General features: G+C 36.5%; 1 protein-coding gene across 1 annotated transcript in view; it reads right to left on the reverse strand.

Moving 5' to 3' along the window:
* The window catches only part of LOC138156766 (serine palmitoyltransferase small subunit A), a 42885-nt gene extending 24175 nt beyond the window's left edge, over positions 1–18710 (reverse strand). The window contains exon 1 of the mRNA XM_069082195.1: positions 18501–18710. Coding sequence (XP_068938296.1) covers positions 18501–18612 — 112 coding nt within the window. The 5' untranslated portion in view covers positions 18613–18710. The remainder of the gene's footprint in view (positions 1–18500) is intronic.
* Positions 18711–19192: the final 482 nt, after the last annotated feature.

Genomic DNA, 19192 nt, shown 5'->3' on the forward strand with positions numbered 1-19192 from the left:
GACAAGCAAGGAAGGGAATGAATCTGGAATTGAAAGTTTTAAAATAAAATATTCAAATATATATGTGTGTATATATATATATGTGTGTGTGTGTGTGTGTGTGTATATACACATATATATATATATACTATTATTAATACCATGTTACATGTAATTGGGAAATAAGATATACAGGCACTGAGGCATAGCGATCCACTGGAAAAGTCAAAAGGGGTTTGGGAGAAAATATGGGAGAGAGCAGATTGGAGGAAGGGATATCCTGTGGAACTGCTATTTTGGGGCAGTGGGTAGGGGAAAAACGGGGATAAAATATGTAACTCAAAATCTGGCGGAAATGAATGATGTAAATCAGAAGTCAATAAAGCATTAAAAAAAAGAAAAAGAAAAAGGGGTAAATGGTCGGCTAGGTGGTGCAGTGAGTAAAGCACCAGTCCCAGAGTCAGGAGGACTGGAGTTCGGTTCCGGCCTCAGACACTTAACACCCACACCCACACACACACAAAAAACTAGCCGTGTAACCTTGGGCAAGTTACTTAACCCTAACTGCCCTCCAAAAGGCAAAAAAAAAGGGGAGGGGGGTAAAAAAATCAGGAAAACTGATCAATACATTGAAAAGTCTGAAAATAAATGCAGTGTTCCATAGTCAAGGACCTCCTACCTCTGCAAAGTGGTAAATTAAAATTAACTTTTATTAAAATAACTTTTTATATATCTTCTTTGGAGCCATCTTGGCTCTCAGTAACTTTGCAGCATTCACTTTCCATTGTTTTGTTGTAATTGCTTTTTCCATTACACTGCTATAGTTGTGCATAGTTTTCTTAGATATGTTTACTTCACTGTATCAGCTGATACCTTTCCATGTTTCTCTGTAATTATCATAGTCCCTGTTTCCTAAAGCGTAATAATCTACTATAGTCATGTACCACAATAGGCATCTACTTTGTTTTCCACCTCTTTTAAAATCTTTCTTATAATGGGGCTGCTTACCAAACTGTAGAGGAAGGAAGGGAGTCAGAAATTATTTTGTGAAAATTGGAACTGATCAGAGAAGCGAGGCTGAATTAACACCTCTGAATTGCAGAAATTTGCTAAATTTGAGATGTATCAGACTCGAATTGGACTCTATCATGGTCCAGTTCTTTGCAAGAAGAAAAAGACTTTGTTATACAGTTAGCTATTGTTGGATCTGGGCTTCTAGGAAGATTTTGGCATTACTTAAAAGATAAAGTAGTCTCAGGATTAGTTTGGGGATAACAGCAAATTTCAGAGAGCTGAAGGACCTAATATTGTTCGGAAGGGCCTATGTACAGCAATCTACATGGCAAGCTAGGTTACCAGGAATAGTAAATCTAACTTGGTGACTAAAATATTGGAGGATTTCAGCTTTAAATACAAATTTCTGAAGGAAGTAGAATAAGTGATTCCAGATCATGGAGTCTTTTACAGTAATCCAGTAATCTGTTCCCTCAATGAATGAAAATACTGCCGTCAGCAAATGACTTGAAAAAGTCTTTAGTCTAACTACAAAAAAATACAACTGGATGAAAAATGCCTGTCATCTAGACTATGATTTACAGGGAATGAACAATACATAAATACAGTGCACAAGTACATATACCTTGGACAGACACAAAGATGGATGATGAGCTAGGGTAAGGAGAAGGGAATGAATTGTCTATAGGAAACTACACAGCGCTTTTGAATGACTCCAAATTTCCCTCTGAAACAAAGATCCATCAATAATCTCCCAGGGATGATGCTATTTGGCTGCATGTTCTGTAATATCACAAAGTCTACAGAATTTAATTTGAGGCTCACCTAATAGATAATATTTATATAGCATACTGTGAATGCTACAAAACAGTACTTCTTAAACTGTGGGTCATGACCCCATATGGAGTCTGAATGTGGGGGTTGCAAAAAACTTGGTAACTATAAAAGGTTTCTGAAAGCACAACAACCAAAAATTAATTCAAAATCAAATGCACAATTAACCCTAGTTGTTTCTGATAGCACTTGCCTTGTTGCATCATACACTGCACATGCTGTCATGTTGTACCTGACAAAGAATACTGCTGGAAACACCTCAGTTCAGATTCAAGACTAATTTATGTTATGAATTGCAGCATATTTATTGTACATACAAAGTTTTTTGCTCTTACAGAAATATAATAGTTTGGGGCGGCCAGGTAGCACAGCGAGTAAGAGCACCGGCTCCAGTGTTGAGAAGACCTGGAGATCGAATCCCAAGCTCACACTTAGCATCCACCCAGAAACACCTGGCCGTGTAACCTTGAGCAAGTTACTTAACCCCAATTGCTTAGGGGCGGCCAGGTGGCTCAGCGAGTTAAGAGCACCGGCTCCAGTGTCGGGATCACCTGGGGTTCAAATCCGGGCTCAGATACTTAGCACCACACCCAGAAATAACTGGCCGTGTAACCTTGAGCAAGTTACTTAACCACGATTGCTTTAAAAAAAAAAAAAAAAGAAATATAATAGTTTAATTATGGTAAATAAAGACTTTTAATACTTTCCTACTGTCATTCCTCAGCACATAAGCATCAAATTAATATATTTTTGGATTCTATTGTGTTAGAATATTTGATTTTAAAAATAGCTTTACAGAAATGTATTTAATTGCAACAAAGACAGAAGCCCTTTAACAATATATCTCCACCATCACCAGACGTATATATGAATATTGATTTTTAATATTAAGTATAAATGCAATTTCATAAACTAAAGCTAGTATTTATTTGAGAAATCATTAGCAATATTTATTTATATTTTAGGACAAAAGTATTTTTCTGATATGGATAAGTAGCTAAATTTAGATAGAAGAAGTAAAAAAATATTGATAACATTGTGGCAGTCTTTGTTACCAGGTTATAGTATACCTAAATTGACAAGAAAGAAAAAAACTATGTCAAATAATTTTTCCAATATGTTTTTACTTCTAATAATGATGATGGTGTGGAAAAACCTCTTTGCTTAATTTGTCATGAAGTTTTGGCTGAGAAGAGCATGAAACCAGCCAAACTAAAATGACCTCTTAACCAAGCATGCAGCATACTACAATAAATCAAAGGGATATTTTGAATGACTTAAAATTTTCAAATAAAGAAAAACAATGTTTTGAGAAATGTGTTGCTGTAAAAGCATTTACTTGCAATTTATGAAGCTTCTTATTTAATTGCAAAAACTAAAAAGTCCTACACAACAGGAAAAGCTCTCCTGTTACCTGCTGCTATTAAAATGTCAGAAATAGTTCATGGGAAAAAGTATGGGGATGAAATTCGTAAAATTCCTTTATCAAATGATACTGTAATGATGAATTCCAGCAGCTTACTACCAGGCTTAAGGGCAGCCCAAAGTTTGCAATTCAGTCAGATGAAACAACTGATAATTCTAACATGGTATGATTGTTACTTTACATAAGATATGTTTATGAAGGAAGCATTGTTTTGTTGCCCTTTGGAAGGGCATACAAGAGGGGAAGATATATCTTAAAGTTGATGAATTTTTCACAAATGAAGGTTTACAGTGGAAAAATTGCATTGGAATCTGTACATGGTGCTGGAGCAAAGATGGGCAAGAATGTCAGATTTGTAGCAAAAGTTAAAGCTGGGGCAATGACTATATCACTTTTACTCACTGCATGATCCATCGGGAGGCACTTGCCAAAAAAATATCACCAGAGTAAAATATCCTTTATGATACTATCAAAATTTTTAACTTTATTAAAAGCCTTAACAATCATTTATTTTCAAAGCTTTGGAAAGACATGGACTCTGATTACAAAAACTCATTACTACATGCAGAGGTAAGGTAACTCTCAAGACGGAGAAGTTGAAACAGATTACTGAAATTGAAAGATGAAATTATTATATTTTTGACTAAGCAAAAATCTGATTTAGTTAATTTTTTTAAGGCTTTCAAAACTGTTATTTTTTGGATATTTTTTTTTAAAAACTCAAGGAAAAAATTGTAACATACTTATGTTAAAAGATAAAATTGGAAGTTTTACTTTAAAAAGTTAACATATGGAGGAATGGGGTGGAAAATGGTTCTTTAGAAATGTTTACAGCTACAGATGATTTTATAACTGAAAATAACCTTCCCAAAGATTTAATTGTAAGTTATAACCTGAAGTGCCTGGATATGCAGTTTCAGAAATACTTTCCTTTACATTTTGATCCTAAAAAATTAAGTTGGCTTCATAAACTATAGTTGATTGAAATAAAAAATATCAGTCATTTGCCATTAAAATCAAGATATCAAGTGACACAGGTTTAAAATTTGAGTTTCCTAAAAAATCATGAATTTTGGCCCAGGATTAGGACAGAATTTCCAATAATTTCTGAAATGGCCCTACACGTACTTCTGCCATTTTTTTACTATGTATTTTTGTGGTGTTTTCAGCACTGATGATTATAATTAAAATATTGATGAACTCTGACAAACATCTTCGATGTTTGTCCTGCAGTATAAAATATTCCACCATGATCCATCTCATTAGTATGGAAATTTGTTTTCATCTTTCATGAATATATACCAAAGAATTGTTTTAAAATAAATTTCTTTATGATTTATTATCAGTAAATGTTTGATTTGCACACTTTTTAAATCTATCTATCTGGAGTCATGCAAAAATTTCTCAGGCAAAAAGGGGTCACAAGTTTAAGAAGTCCAGTCCTGCTACAAAGCATTTTACATCTCATTTGATCCTTATTTTCTCCATTTCACAGAAGAGAAACTTACACTGAGGGAGGTCAAGTGACGTGTTCAAGATCTAAGTCTAAGGACATTTTTAAAACAAGGTCTTCCTGATTCTAAAACATGTGTTGGCACACAGCACTCCTGACTGTGGCCCAAAAAAGATTAAAATGGCATTGAGAAATATTTACCAAAATAAAAATACAATAAAATATAGATAATATTAATATGTGGTTTCCTAAGTCAATATGCAATCCAGGGATCCTAATGTTCAATTTAGTGGCCCTGGTTTCTTTTGACATCACTACACTAAATCACACTGCCTCACAGGCAAAATGGAGACATGGATGAAGGGTGTAAGCAGGCAAATTGTGGAATGATGTATGACCTGAAAGTAGAGTGAACTGGTTATATCAGGACCTGTAGAGGAAGGATCATAGCATATTGGATTGACACCCTGTGGAGAATGTAAGGACAAAAGTAAGACAGAATTAGAGGTAATGGATAGGTTGCAAGCTATATTGTTAGAGAAAGAGAACAAACTGTTGAGATTGCAAAAGCATCCCCAAAACTTAAAGCTCATAGACCCTCTGAAACCTATCCACAGACTCCCTGAACTTTGCTCCAAATTTTCTTTCTCTGTTTTCTTGGGTTAACATCTAGATGACTCCTAAATTCTTACCTGATCTTTGTTCTATGCTCCAGTCTCACATACCAACTGCCTGCTAGATATCCTCACCTGCATATTTCATAGGCCTGTTAAGCAATTTAAAAAATCCAAACAAAAGAAGATTCCATACGATCTCCCATACTCTGCTTTAGGAAAATTCCTACGATGTTTCTAGCTTTTGTTGAGAGGATCAACATGCTTCTAGTCACCCAGATAAACAAGCTCAGGGTTATGGCCCCTTGACCCTTACTTCCCTGCCCAATCAGTTGCCAACTCAACTCTACTTCGACCCTATCTCTCAAACTTGTCTCTCACCTCTCTCCATTCACTCCTGCCATTGCAATTACTACAACTACTGTAGTTCTGGTCCTCACCACTTCTCATCTCACTGATAACAACAGCCTCACTAATGCAAGCTTTCTAATTTGTCTCCCTAATTTGAATACATCTTTCAAACAGCTGTCAAACTAGCTTTCCTAAGGTCTGAATACGTCATTCTTCCAATCAAAAAATTTTATTGATATCTTACCAACCTGAAAATAAAAATACAAACTGTTCAGTTGGCACTTAAAGCTGTTCATTCACAAACTTGTTTCCAGCCTACCTTTCCAGACACTGCACAATACTCACTTTATATAGTTTAAATCCCAAACAAACTAGCCCACTTGCCTCCTGAAATTTAGCATTCCATCTTCTGCCTCTGTGTCTTTTAACAGGTTGTTGGACTCAATCCTGGAAGGCACTCTCTCATCTCCACTTCTTTGAATCCTTGGTTTCCTCCAAGGCTCAGCTCCAGTGCCTGCCATTTTCTACTGGCAGTTCTCTTTTTTTTTTTTTTTAAAGCAATTGGGGTTAAGTAACTTGCTCAAGGTTACATGGCCAGCTATTGCTGGGTGTGGTGCTAAGTATCTGAGCCCAGATTCAATCCCCAGGACATCCCAACACTGGGGCCAGTGCTCTTACTCACTGTACCACCTGGCTGCCCCTAAGCAATTGGGGTTAAGTAACTTGCTCAAGGTTCCACGGCCAGGTGTTTCTGGGTGGGTGCTAAGTGTCTGAGCCCGTATTCGATCCCCCAGGTCATCCTGACACTGGGGCCGGTGCTCTTACTTGCTGTGCTACCTGGCCACCAATGGCAGTTCTTTGCTGATACTCCTAGTTGGTGTTCTCTCTTTTTCAAATTATGTTTTATCATAATTGCCTACCACAGGGTCTATTAATTGTAAACAATTAATACTTGCTGAAGAAATTAGCAATATCTAGCCAGGATGATTTTATTGTAGCACCATAAGGGTTCACTCTGATCTAATGTATGTCCAATTCTGTCATTTTATAAATGAAAAAAACTGAGATTTAGTGATATGAAGCGATTGTCCAAGGTCCCAATACTATAGAGCAGGACTTCTTGTCCAATGCTCTTTCCATATACTAGACTGAAGCTTCCACAAGTTACATGAACTATCAAAAGAGAACCAACAAAATATATTTTCATGTGCCTTGCTTGCCTTAGAAGGAAAAAACGTATCCTTCAGATATTCAATGTAACGCAAAATAAATTCTGGATATTATGTATAATATTCAAAAAAATCAGAAGACTTGGAGATATAGCAAAAAAAAAAGCACTAAACACTAAAGCAGGAGTCAGGAAATTTGGGGTTCAATGCTGATTTTGCATCATTCACAGAACTGAATAAACTACTTAACCTTCTAGGACAGACATTTCTCCACTTGTCAAATGAACAGGTTTAAACAAAATAATCTGAAAATTCTCTTAGAAAGTCTCTAAGGGAATTTGGTTAGCATATCCTTATCAATGGCTTATTTATATGTCTAGTAATGTTCAGATGATAAAAGAGGTAAGGGGGCAAGACTCTAGTTGTACAGGATCAAGTTATATAAACTACTGAGATGAAAAAATGTCCTCAAGACTAGGTCAGAAAATACAGCATTTCAAATCTGATTCATATTTATTTGATATAATTCGGTTGCAATTATGTTATTTTAGCATGATCCAAATTCAAATTCAAATTATTTTTAATTTTTCTCCTACTCCTATACTGTCAACAGGACACTACAAGGAGTGTCTCATACTGGATTTGCATCAATTTAGGGTGGCTGCAAAACAAGTTCAACCTTGAGAACTCTATACACACCCTGTTGCATTATCTTTTTGTGTCTCACATGATTTTTATTTTTGGGTATACTCATATTCATAGGTATACAGACCTCTCTGAGGACACTCACTCTACCAGTGCTGATCTAGTATGTATACTGTCTGGTTAAGTGACTTGCCTAGGATCACACAGTCAGGTTTTCTTAACTACTGGCTTTCTATTCACTACACCATTTGCTTCTCCTAGAAAATATTAAAAAGTAATGTTTTAAGACAAATCAATAGTATATCATCATACCCAGAGTCCAACTTCAATAGAATACTCATCTTCAAAATGGACAATGGCAATCAACAAGGAACCTAATGGGACAATAGCTTAAGTATGTAGACAAAATAAATCTACAAAATCATTAGCATTTCCATATGTTATTGCAAGAAGAAATTAACAATAAAAACTTTTTATTAGAAATAAATACAAAACCAATAAAGTAGAAAAACCACTGGCTAATATGATTTAAAAAAAAGGAAAGAAAATCAAATTGCCAGTATTAAAAATGAAAAGGAAGAATGCACAACCAATGAAAATGAAATTAAGACAATTATTAAGAGCTACTTTGCCCACCTTTATGACAATAAAATTGACAGTCTAAATGATATGGATGAGTATGTACAAAAATATGAATTGTCCAGATTAACAGAAAAGGAAATAGAACTCTTAAATAACCGTAGCTTAGAAAAAGAAATTAAACAAGCCATAAATGAGCTCCAGGAGAAAAAAAGCCCAGAATCAGATGGATTATACCAAATTCTACTGAACATTTAAAGATCAATTAATTCCAATTCTATATAAACTGTTCAAAAAAAAAACCAGGTAAAGTAAAATTCTATCAAATTCCCTCTATGACACAAATAGCTTTTTGATACCTAAAGCAGGGAGAGCAAAAAAAGAGAAAGAAAAATATAGGATACTTTCCCTAAGTGATACTAAAATTATAAATAAAATAGTAACAAGGAGCAATATGTGACAAAGATCTTATACTATGAACATGCAAGGTAGGGATGGTTCAATATTGGAAAAAATATAATTGAACATATCAATAACAAAAACAACAAAAATTATATGATTATTTTAATAGAAGCAGAAAAAGCTTTAGACAGAATGCAATCTCCATTCTTATTTAAAAAACAAAACACTAGAATGTATAGGAATAAATGGAACATTTCTTAAAAATAACTAGTATTTATCTAAACTAAAAGTAAACATTATCTGTAATGGGGAAAAGCGAGTCTCCTTTCCAATAAGATTAGGGGAGAAGAAGTGTGTCAATTATCATGATTATTTATTACTGTACTAAAAATGCTAAGTATAGCAATAAGACAAGAAAAAGAATTTAAAGGATTAAGCCTAGGCAACAAGGAAACAAAGCTATCGCTTTTTGTAGATGATATAATTGTATACTTAAGAGAACCTGAGAGAATCAACTAAAAAAACTGAAATAATGAATAACTTTAACAAAGTTAGGATATAAAACGAACCCATATAAATACAAAGTATTTCTTTATATTACCAACAAAACCCGGCAGGAAGAGATAGAAAGTGAAATTTTACCAAAAATAATTTCTTGTTGTTCAGTCATTTTAGTCACGTATGACACTCCGTGACCTCATTTTGGATTTTTTTTAACAAAGATATGGGTTTGCCACTTCCTTCTCCAGCTCATTTTACAGATGAGGAAACTAAAGCAAAAAGGATTAAGGTACTTGCCCACTGTCACACCGCTAGCTGTCTGAGGGCAGATTTGAACTCAGGAAGATAAGTCTACCTGTCTCCAGACCCTGCACTCTATCTACTATACCATCTAGCTGCCCCCCATTTCAGTCACATCTGATTCTTTGTGATTCTATTTTGGGTTTTGTTGGCAAAGATATTGGTATGGTTTGCCATTGCCTTCTCCTTGTTTTACAGATGAGGAACTGAGGCAAACAGGGTTAAGGGACTTGCCAAGCATCACACAGATAAATGTCTAAGACTGGATTCATGAGGATGAGTCTTTCTGATCCCAGGCCCAGTGTTCTTTCCACTGTGCTACCTAGCTGCTCCTTAATAAGTGCAGACAGCATAAAGTACTTGGGAGTTTACCTGCCAAGGCATACACAGGATCTATATCAACACAATTTCAAAACACTCTTTACATAAATAAATGACAGATCTAAACAACTGGAGTAATATTAATTGCTCATGGGTAGGCCAAGTCAATATGAGAAAAATGACAATTTTACCAATATTGCTTAACTTATTCAGTACCGGACTAATCAACCTACCAAAAAATTACTTATAGAGTTAGAGAAAATAATAACAAATTTCATCTGAAGGAACAAAAAGCAAAGGAAAAGTAAGGAAACCAATGAAAATAAGTACAATGAACAGCAATACTGTAAGGATGATTAACTGTGAAAGATTTAGCTACTCTGATCAAGACAATGTTTCAAGACAATTCCTATACACCCCATGATGAAAAACGTTTTCCATTTCCTAAAAGAAAACTAATGGAATCAAAGTATTTTCTGATGAAGTTCTCATTTCTTAAATATTATAGAGAACTGAATCAAATTTATAAAAAAATAAGTCATTCCACAATGGATAAATGGTCAAAGGATACAAACCCACAGTTTTCTAAAGAAATAAAAGCCTTCAATAGTCATATGAAAAAATGATCTAAATCACTGATTAGAGAAATGCAAACTAAAAGAATTCTGAAGTAGCACCTCACATCTATTAGTTGGTTTGACTAACTGATAAAACAGGGAATATAACAATGTGGAAAAACTGGGACACTAATATATTGCTGGTGGATCTAACTATTCTGGAGAACAATTTGGACCTATGACACAGTGCTATAAAACTGCATACCTTTTGACCCTGCAATACTGTTAGTAGGTCTATACTACAAAGAGATCAAAGAAAAATGAAAAAGAACTACATGTAAAAAAAGTATTTATAGCAGCTCTTCTTGTGGTGGCAAAGAACTGGAAAGTAAAGGAATCAACTGGGGTATAGTTGAACAAGTTGTGGTATGTAACTGTGATGGAATACTAATGTGCTTTTAAGAACTGATGAAGAGTGGGGCAGCTAGATGGCACAATGAATAGAGTATCAGATCTGGAGTCAGGAGGACCTGAGTTCAAATACAGCCTCAGACACTTGACACACTAGCTATGTAACCTTGGGCAAGTCACTTAACCCCAAACTGTCCTGCCTTCCCCTCTCAAAAAAAAAAAAAAAAAGAATTGATGAAGAAGATGGTTTCAGAAAAACCTGTGAAGATTTATATGGACAGGTAGAAAATGAAATGAGCAGAATCAGGAGAACACTGTACACAATAACAGTAATATTGTAATGATAACAAACTGTAAAAGACTTAAGTCACTCTGATCAATACGATGATTTAAGACAGTCCAGAGGACTCAAGATAAAAATGCTATCCATCTCTCAATAGAAAACTAATGGACTTAGAATGTGAAGCATATTTATTCTCTTTTTCTTGCCTTTTTCCCCTTATAACATAGCTAATGTGGAAGTCATATGTATAATGAATATATGGTATCTCTTGTATTCTCAACTGTAAGGGAAGGAGTGGAAATAATTTGGAACTGAAAATAAAAACTTTCAAAAAAGAATTTGTTCAGCCTCTTTTTTAGTCAGTTTTAGATTTCGGATTGGTTCTTGTAAACAGCTATCATTTACACAATGTTACCTCTATTATCTTCTTTGATCCTCACAACTCTGTGAGGTAGGTTTTATTATTCTCTTTTTATAGATAAGGAAACTGAGGCTGAGAGGGTTAAGTGACTTGCCCTGGGTCACAGTTAGATTAAGTTTCTGTGGTATCATTTGTACTGAGATCTTTACTCCACATCCTACATTCTATCCATATACCACTAACTATCTTAGCAGCTTTACAGCAACTTTCACAACATATACTATAACCAGATTGAAATTCTATCAGGAAAGCAAGGTTGGTTCAATATTAGAAAAACTATAAACCTAAAAGACTACATTAATAACTAGAACAAAAATCACATGATTATATCAATAGAAAAAAAAACTTCCAACAAGATATAACAGTCATACTTGTTAAAAAAAAACAGTAAAAATATGGGGATAGGCCTTTCCACAAATGATAAATAGCATCTAAAACTAAGAACCAGTATTATATGTAATGAAAATAAAGAAGCCTTTCCAATAAGACCATGGATAATGCAAAAATGTCTATGATCACTATCATAGAAATGATGCCAATAGCAATAAAACAAAGAAATAAACAGAATAAGCATAATAAGCAAAGAGGAACCAAAATGACTGTTTTCTGCATATGTTATGACGGTTTAGAGAACCTTAGAGTTAACTAAAAAAAATTAGTAATTTCAGCAAAGTTGTTGAATATAAAAGAAATCACCATATTTCCGCATAATATCAACAAAAGGGGCAGCTAGGTGGCGCAGGGTGACTAGGTGGCACAGTGAACAGAGCACTGGCCCTAAAGTCAGAGTTCAAATCCAGCCTCAAACACTTAATACTTACTAGCTGTGTGACCTTGGGCAAGTCACTTAACCCCAATTGCCCAGCCCCCCCCCAAATATCAACAAAACACAGTAGAGATTTCATTTAAAATAGCCACAAAATATGTAAAATACTTATGAGTCTACCTACCAAGACACACAAAGGAACTAAATTAGTATAACAGTAGATAATCATTATGAAAATAAAGTCAGATTGGCATAATGGAAAAATGAATTGCTCATGGCCACACTGAGCCAATATAATACAAAGGTGAATAATACTTAATTTACTTGGTGCCACAGCAATCACACTACCAAGGGGTTATTTTATACAGCTAAAAAAATTCACCTAAAGGAAAAAAATGTCAAAAAACTCAAGAAAAAGAATGATGAAGAATAAGATGGAAGGGGGCCTAGCAGTACCATATTTCAAACTACACAACAAACCAGCAGCAGTGAAACAATTTGCTACTAGTTTAAAAAATAGAGAGGTTGGGGGCAGCTAAGTGGCACAGTGAGTAAAGCGCTGGCCCCGGAGTCAGGAGGACCCGAATTTGGTTCTGGCCTCAGACATATAACACCCACACAAAAAACCTAACCATGTAACCTTGGGCAAGTTACTTAACCCCAATCGCCCTCCAAAAGGCCAAAAAAAAAAAAAAAAGAGAGAGGTTGACTAACATAACAGATTAGGTATAAAAGGTAGAAGCTAATGAACTCTAGTAAGTTATAAACCAACCGAAGACCCTGGCTACTACTGGACAAAACCTGGGAAAACTGAAAAAGTCTTAAAGAAACCAGATCAACATCTCATACTATATATCAAGGTAAGTTCCAAATGGACATAACTTAGAAATGAAGGGTGATATCACAAACAAATTAGAGGATAAAAAAAGAAATCACCTTTCAGATCTATGGAAAATTAAACACTTCATGACCAAACAAGGGATAAAGAGGAAGACAGAGAATAAAGTGGACAATTTTGATTACATAAAACTAAAAAGTTTTGCACAAACAAAACCAATCCAGCTAAAATTAGAAAGGAAAGGGGCATCTAGGTGGTGAATCGAATAGAGCACTGGGCCCGGAGTCAGGAGAACCTGAGTACAAATCCAGCCTCAAACACTAAACACCTACTAGCTGTGTGGCCTTGGGCAAGTGACTTAACCCCAACTGCCCTGCTCTCCCCGCCTCCAAAAAGAAAAAAAAAATAGAAAGGAAACAGGAAAATCAGAAGTCATCCTTGACTTCTAACATCACTACTGCCAAGCAATCAGCTGCCAAGTTCTGTCAATTTTACCTTAGAAACATCTTTCCTATAATCTCCCTAAATTCCTCAAATACTACCACCACTATGATTACAGGCCCTAATCACTTCATACCTGGACTAAGTTAATGGCCTTCTAACTGATATCTCTACTTCCTAACTCCAGTTCATCCTCCACTCAGGAGCCAAGTGATTTTACTAAAGGACTGATCTAACTACATTATCTACTTTCCCCCAGTAAATTCCAATGACTCTCTGTTAGTTACAGAATCAAATATAAAATTCTCTGTTTGGCCTTTAAAACCCTTCATAACCTGGCCTCAGAATTTCTACCTTGCAGGAGCGTCCAGGTGGCACAGTAAGAGCACAGGCCCTGGTGTCAGGAGACCAGGGATCAGTTCTGGCCCCAGATACTTGGCACCCACACAAAATAACTGGCCATGTAACCTTGAGCAAGCTACTTAACCCCAATTGCTTAAAAAAAAAAATTTCTACCTTTCCAAGTCTTCTTACACCTTACTTTCCCCCATATTCTCAGTCATCCAGTGACACTGGCATTCTGGCTGTTCCGTGGTCAAAATATTCTTATTCTCTGCTTCATTTATTTTAATTGGCTATCCTTCATGCCTTAGAATGCTTGCACTTACCTCTGTCTTTTGACTTCCTTAGCTTCCCTCAAGTCTCACTTAAAATGCTGGGTTACACAGCTATGTGAAGAGTATTTTTCCAGGGGAAAAAGGATCTATTAGTACAAAAATATTTATAGCAGTTCTTTTTGTGGTGGCAGAGAATTAGAAATTAAGAGGATGTCCATCAACTGGGGAATGGCTGAACAAGTTGTGGTATATGATTGTGATAGAATATGTATTATAAGAAATGACATGCAGGATGGTTTCAGAAAAACCTGGGAAGACATATGAACTGATGCAAAGTGAAGTGAATAAAACCAGGAGAATATTGTACACAGTAACAGCAATACTGTAAGGATAATCAACTGTTAAAGACTTAGGTATTCTGATCAAGACAATTCTAAAGTACTCATGTGAAAAATGATATCCACCTCAAGAGAATACAAACTGACCCCCATCCCAATCCCACCCCCTAGCTAGAGAAGTTTCAGTCCTAAAGTGGAAGATCCCTGGTGTGTGGGCTGTACCAGTGCTGCTGCTGTCACCCCTGCTTCCACCTACCAGAAGTCAGAGCCAGAGTCCAGCTGGGATCCTAATACCCCTTTACGTCGAGTCATATTTGTGTAAAGTGAAACTTTTACTTTTTCTTTTGTCTGTTTTGCAACATGGTTAATATGTAAATGTTTTGTATGACTTCACACGTATGATATATTACTTGTGTTCTCAATGAGTAGGGGAGAAGCAGTAGAAAAGGAATTTGGAACTTAAATTTTTCAAAAGCCAATGTTAAAAATGTTTTTTATAAGCAGTTGGGAAATATTTAACAAAAATTAAAAACATTTTTAAAAGAAACTTTTTCTGATACCCCTTAATTCTACTATCTTCCCTCTACGATCACATCCAGTTTACCCGGTATATATCTTGTCTATTCATAACTATTTGTATATTGTCTCCTCCATCAGGCTATAAGCTCCTTGAGGGCAAGGATTGTTCTTTCCTTTCTCTGTACCTTAGTGCTTTGTACAGATGCTTGCTGACTAATTTAAATAAAAGCCACTCAGGGTGGCCAGGTAGCACAGTGAGTAAGAGCACTGGCTCCAGTGTCGGGATGACCTGGGGATCAAATCCGGGCTCAGATACTTAGCACCACACCCAGAAATAACTGGCAGTGTAACCTTGAGCAAATTACTTAACCCCAATTGCTTTTAAAAAAATAATAAATAAAAGCCACTCCTCAACTGAACAAAGGTCTAAGAGGAAGAGTAGACAGTTTTTTTTTACATGTAGACTGGAAATATTTAATCAAACAAATAAAACTAATTATAAAAATAACAAAAACATTTTTAAAATTTACCAATACATGATGGAGGTATAAGTAGGTAAGGCTTCTTATTGGGGCAACAAGGCAAGATCATCATGAATCAACATATGTCAGTCAAAAAATCTAATGTACTTTTAGGTTGCACTGAGAGAAGGCTAATGTCCAGAACAAGGGAGGTGATAGTCTCACTACATGCTGCCCTGGTCAAACCACTTCTATAATATAATGTTCAGATCTGTGTACTACATTTTAGTACACAGTTTTACAGTACTGCTTTGCCAAACTGAAATGTATCCTATATATTGAGTGAACTAAATACCATGCCATAACCAAATTGGTTAAGGAGGTTGGGATATTTAGCTTGGGGAAGTGAAGACAGGAGGAAAACAGGAATTTGCCTCAAGTTTTTGAAATACTATTATGTGGATATATTCAGCTTGGCCCTTGGAAGGCAGAATTAAGAGCAGTGGGTGACTGTTCCAGAGAGGTAGTTTTAAGATTAAGCTAACAAGCAATAACATAACAATGTTTTATCAAAGAAGGTTGAACTGCTTTTGAGATAGTGGGGTCCCTCTAGTAGACAGTTTTCTAAAGAAGAAATCTAACCTTTCAATAGCCATATGAAAAAATGCTCCAAACCTCTAGAGAATTAGAAGCAACTCAGGTTCTACTTCACATCCATGTGACTGGCAAAGTCAAATAAAAAGGAAAATGACAACTATTAAAGGTACTATGAGAAAAGAGGTTATACCTAACAATTCTTCTGGCTACTGGCATTTTAGGCATCAATTTTCAGAGGCAACCCTTTAGCAGCACCCAAAGGGGTTTGTGACCCAAAAGTGGGCAGAGGTGCTGGCAATGCAAGCACTCTGACCCCTGCTCATTCTCTTCTCTCATAATCCAAATTTCCTGATCGTTGCAGTTTTAGGCATAGATTTTGGAGCTTGTGCCAGTGTTGGAGGCGGAATCTTTATAACAGAATAGGTTGAAGCATATTTAGAAAGAAAAGAAGTGGCTGTGGAAGAGTATGAAACATGGAGATTTTGGAGAGGGTAGTCCAGAAGTGCAGTGCTGATTATTACAATTATAATATAAAATAAAATTATGTGATAAGGCACAGCAGGAAAAAGAAGAGTAGGAAAAGAGACCTTAATTCGAAGTCTTCTCAAATTACCTCTCTCAGCATTAACCTGGGAATCCCTTTCTTCAAAACTAGTTGATGGGGGCCAGCTCCTGAAGAAAATCAGTTGTAGATAGGAGTGTTGAGCCCACTATTGTTGAACCCAAAGAGTGGGTCTGGTAAAGGTAGAGAACAGCTTCAACTGCAGTGGTCACTCAAGTCTCTCTACAGTGATGGGGCAACAAAAATCACCCCTACTCCTAGACAAACTTTGACATTATTCAACCTTAAGGATATGATAGGAGTGTCAAATTTGGGAAAAATTAGTAGTCCAGTTTATAGGGAAAGTAAAAAATACTGAAAAAACAGGGGTCACTTCACTGAAAAAGGTTATAAATGCCAAGGCAAAGAGTTTGAACTTTTTCCTATACAAATTTTTTGAGATTTATGAGTAGAGCAGTGACAAGGTTTGGTCTGTAACTTCAGGTTACTTTGGAAGTTATGTAAGGGATAGATCAGAAGGGATATAGTGGAAATAGAAACATCAATTAGGAACCTACTATACTCTCTGGGTTCTGGTAGGTCTCAAAGCTTCAATGCAGTTTTGAAGTCACAGAAAATACACCTCTTCAAAAACTCTGTAATTAGAAAAACCTCTTATAAATGTAATTAATTGTTGAAACATATCAACGAGTGATGAAACCCATGTTTGCAGCAGTGCCTAAACACAGACCAGAGGAATAAATCCTTTGTTGATGTTATCCCCAACCAATCAAAAGAATAAAAACCAATGACTTTCAAATTGGTCACTCAATTTTTATGCAAGGGTATGTATAACCAAAAAAATTATTTGTTTGAATTTCAAAGTAACAATTATATTATGAAACCTCAAAGTACTTCTATAGATAGATATCAAGTTACAATAATATCATGTAACTCACAAAGAACTAGAAATCCAATCTGGGAATATGAAAAGAATTCTCGACTTCCACTTTCAAGTGATGAGACTGATAGCATTACCTCTCAAACTAAAAAGCACTAGACTAATTTGACCTATTCTCTAAAATTTCTCATAGAATACCTAAAAGGACTTAGGAGTTCAAAGTAAGGTGAGGGTAAACAGAAAGGGCTCAAAATAAATTAAGGCTGATTTGGCATCAATGTTGTTTTTTTTTTTAATCCACTGTATTAATCCCACTAGCATATACTTTTAAGTGAATCTGGATAAATATTTTATATGCAACAGAAATAAAATTACTTCATTACTTTACTTTTTACACATTACAACTAAGCCACCTCCAGAAAACCATACTGAAAACAATGGTATAAAGAAACAAACATCATGTATTTGCCACTGACATGGCACAAAATAACCATGCAGGATGGTCAAAGAAATAAATCTTGTCATATACTTTCCTCTTCAAAATCAACAAAATTGTCCACTTCAATAAGGCCTCTATGGTCTTATTATTAGTTACTCTTTCTAATCCAAATATAACTAAGAATTCCTTTCCTTACTATATACAAATAGTTAAATGTTAATGAATAAAATCTAGAACTTAAAACTGATCCATGACAAAGATAAATCTAAACTGTTTCTCTTGGACCAAATATTCTGAAACCGGGAAAAAAGGCTGATATATAAGGGACTTAAATGGTGTTGCACTACAAGAGGCACACACAAATCTCTGCCTCTCACTCACATAAGCAGAAAGCAGGATACCTTCAACCCAAACACACAAATCTAAGCTGCCCACAGCTTCTAGAGCATTCATCTTCATTTGCCTGGACACTTTGCTCGGGTCACCCTCCGCTCGTCCCTCTCCTCCCCTCCCAATCTCAGCTCTATCCAGCACTAGGATGCAAGCAAGCGCTGACACACCCCTTTCCCACCCCCACTTCTCCAGGGCCTCTCTTCCACAGGCACCCATCCATCTTTTCCTCGCACTTACAGGCCTGCACTTGCTGTCTAGTCTAGGTTTCTCCCCCATAGTTCGACCTCAGACTATCGCCAGTTCTCCCCGCCTCTACCTCCCTCTTACTCCGCGCCCACCCACCTCCAAGTCCCTCACCGCCCGCCCCCGCAGCCAATCGAGCAGGATACTGAAGACAGTCCTCTCCCAGGGTTCCAGCATATAGAGCGCGGTGACGAGCAGATACTGGTAATAGAACCAAGACATCTGCTGCCAAGCCCTTCCGAGCGTTATGCCAGCCATCGGAACCTCTGCCGAGAAATCTGTCTTCCGGGTGCCTCCTCCTGGCTCTACACCCACTCCCTACCGCTAAGCCTGCTCTCAGTCCATTTAGCCTAACGAGACACATACGTCACCCCGCACGCTCAGCTCCGAGGGCGAGCTGACGTCAGCCTCGAGTGCCTCGGGGCTCTTGATTGGCCGGACGGCTTACAGAGGTTGGATCGCGAGGCCTGCGCCTGCGCCGGTACTAAAGCTTCTGCCAGGGAACTACCGGAATCGAGCTTCCTTCTCTCTGCTTTAGCTCCGATTGTGCGGGGCGCAAATGGCATTGCAGGGAGGACTCGGGCTTGAGACCGGAGTAAGAATGGTTTAAACAACTGATAGATGAGTTGAAGGAAAAAGTTGATAGAAGTTCGCTGGAATGGAATTTAATGCTTAAGACCGTTGTACTTAGTGGTGGGAGAACTTAAAAGGTCACCAAAGTCTTGGTCAAGGATGACCAAGGGAGAGGACCTGGTAGTTTGCACCTGAGTGTGCCCTGGCCCTATAAAGTTAAATAGCAGGTTTCCTTAGAGCCCTGGTGTAAATCTTTTATTTTATT

This window comes from Petaurus breviceps, unplaced genomic scaffold, assembly GCF_028583685.1.
Source record: "Petaurus breviceps papuanus isolate PSGF00001 unplaced genomic scaffold, PetGlider_PUasm1.0 164, whole genome shotgun sequence".
In the NCBI taxonomy this organism is placed as follows: Eukaryota; Metazoa; Chordata; class Mammalia; order Diprotodontia; family Petauridae; genus Petaurus; species Petaurus breviceps.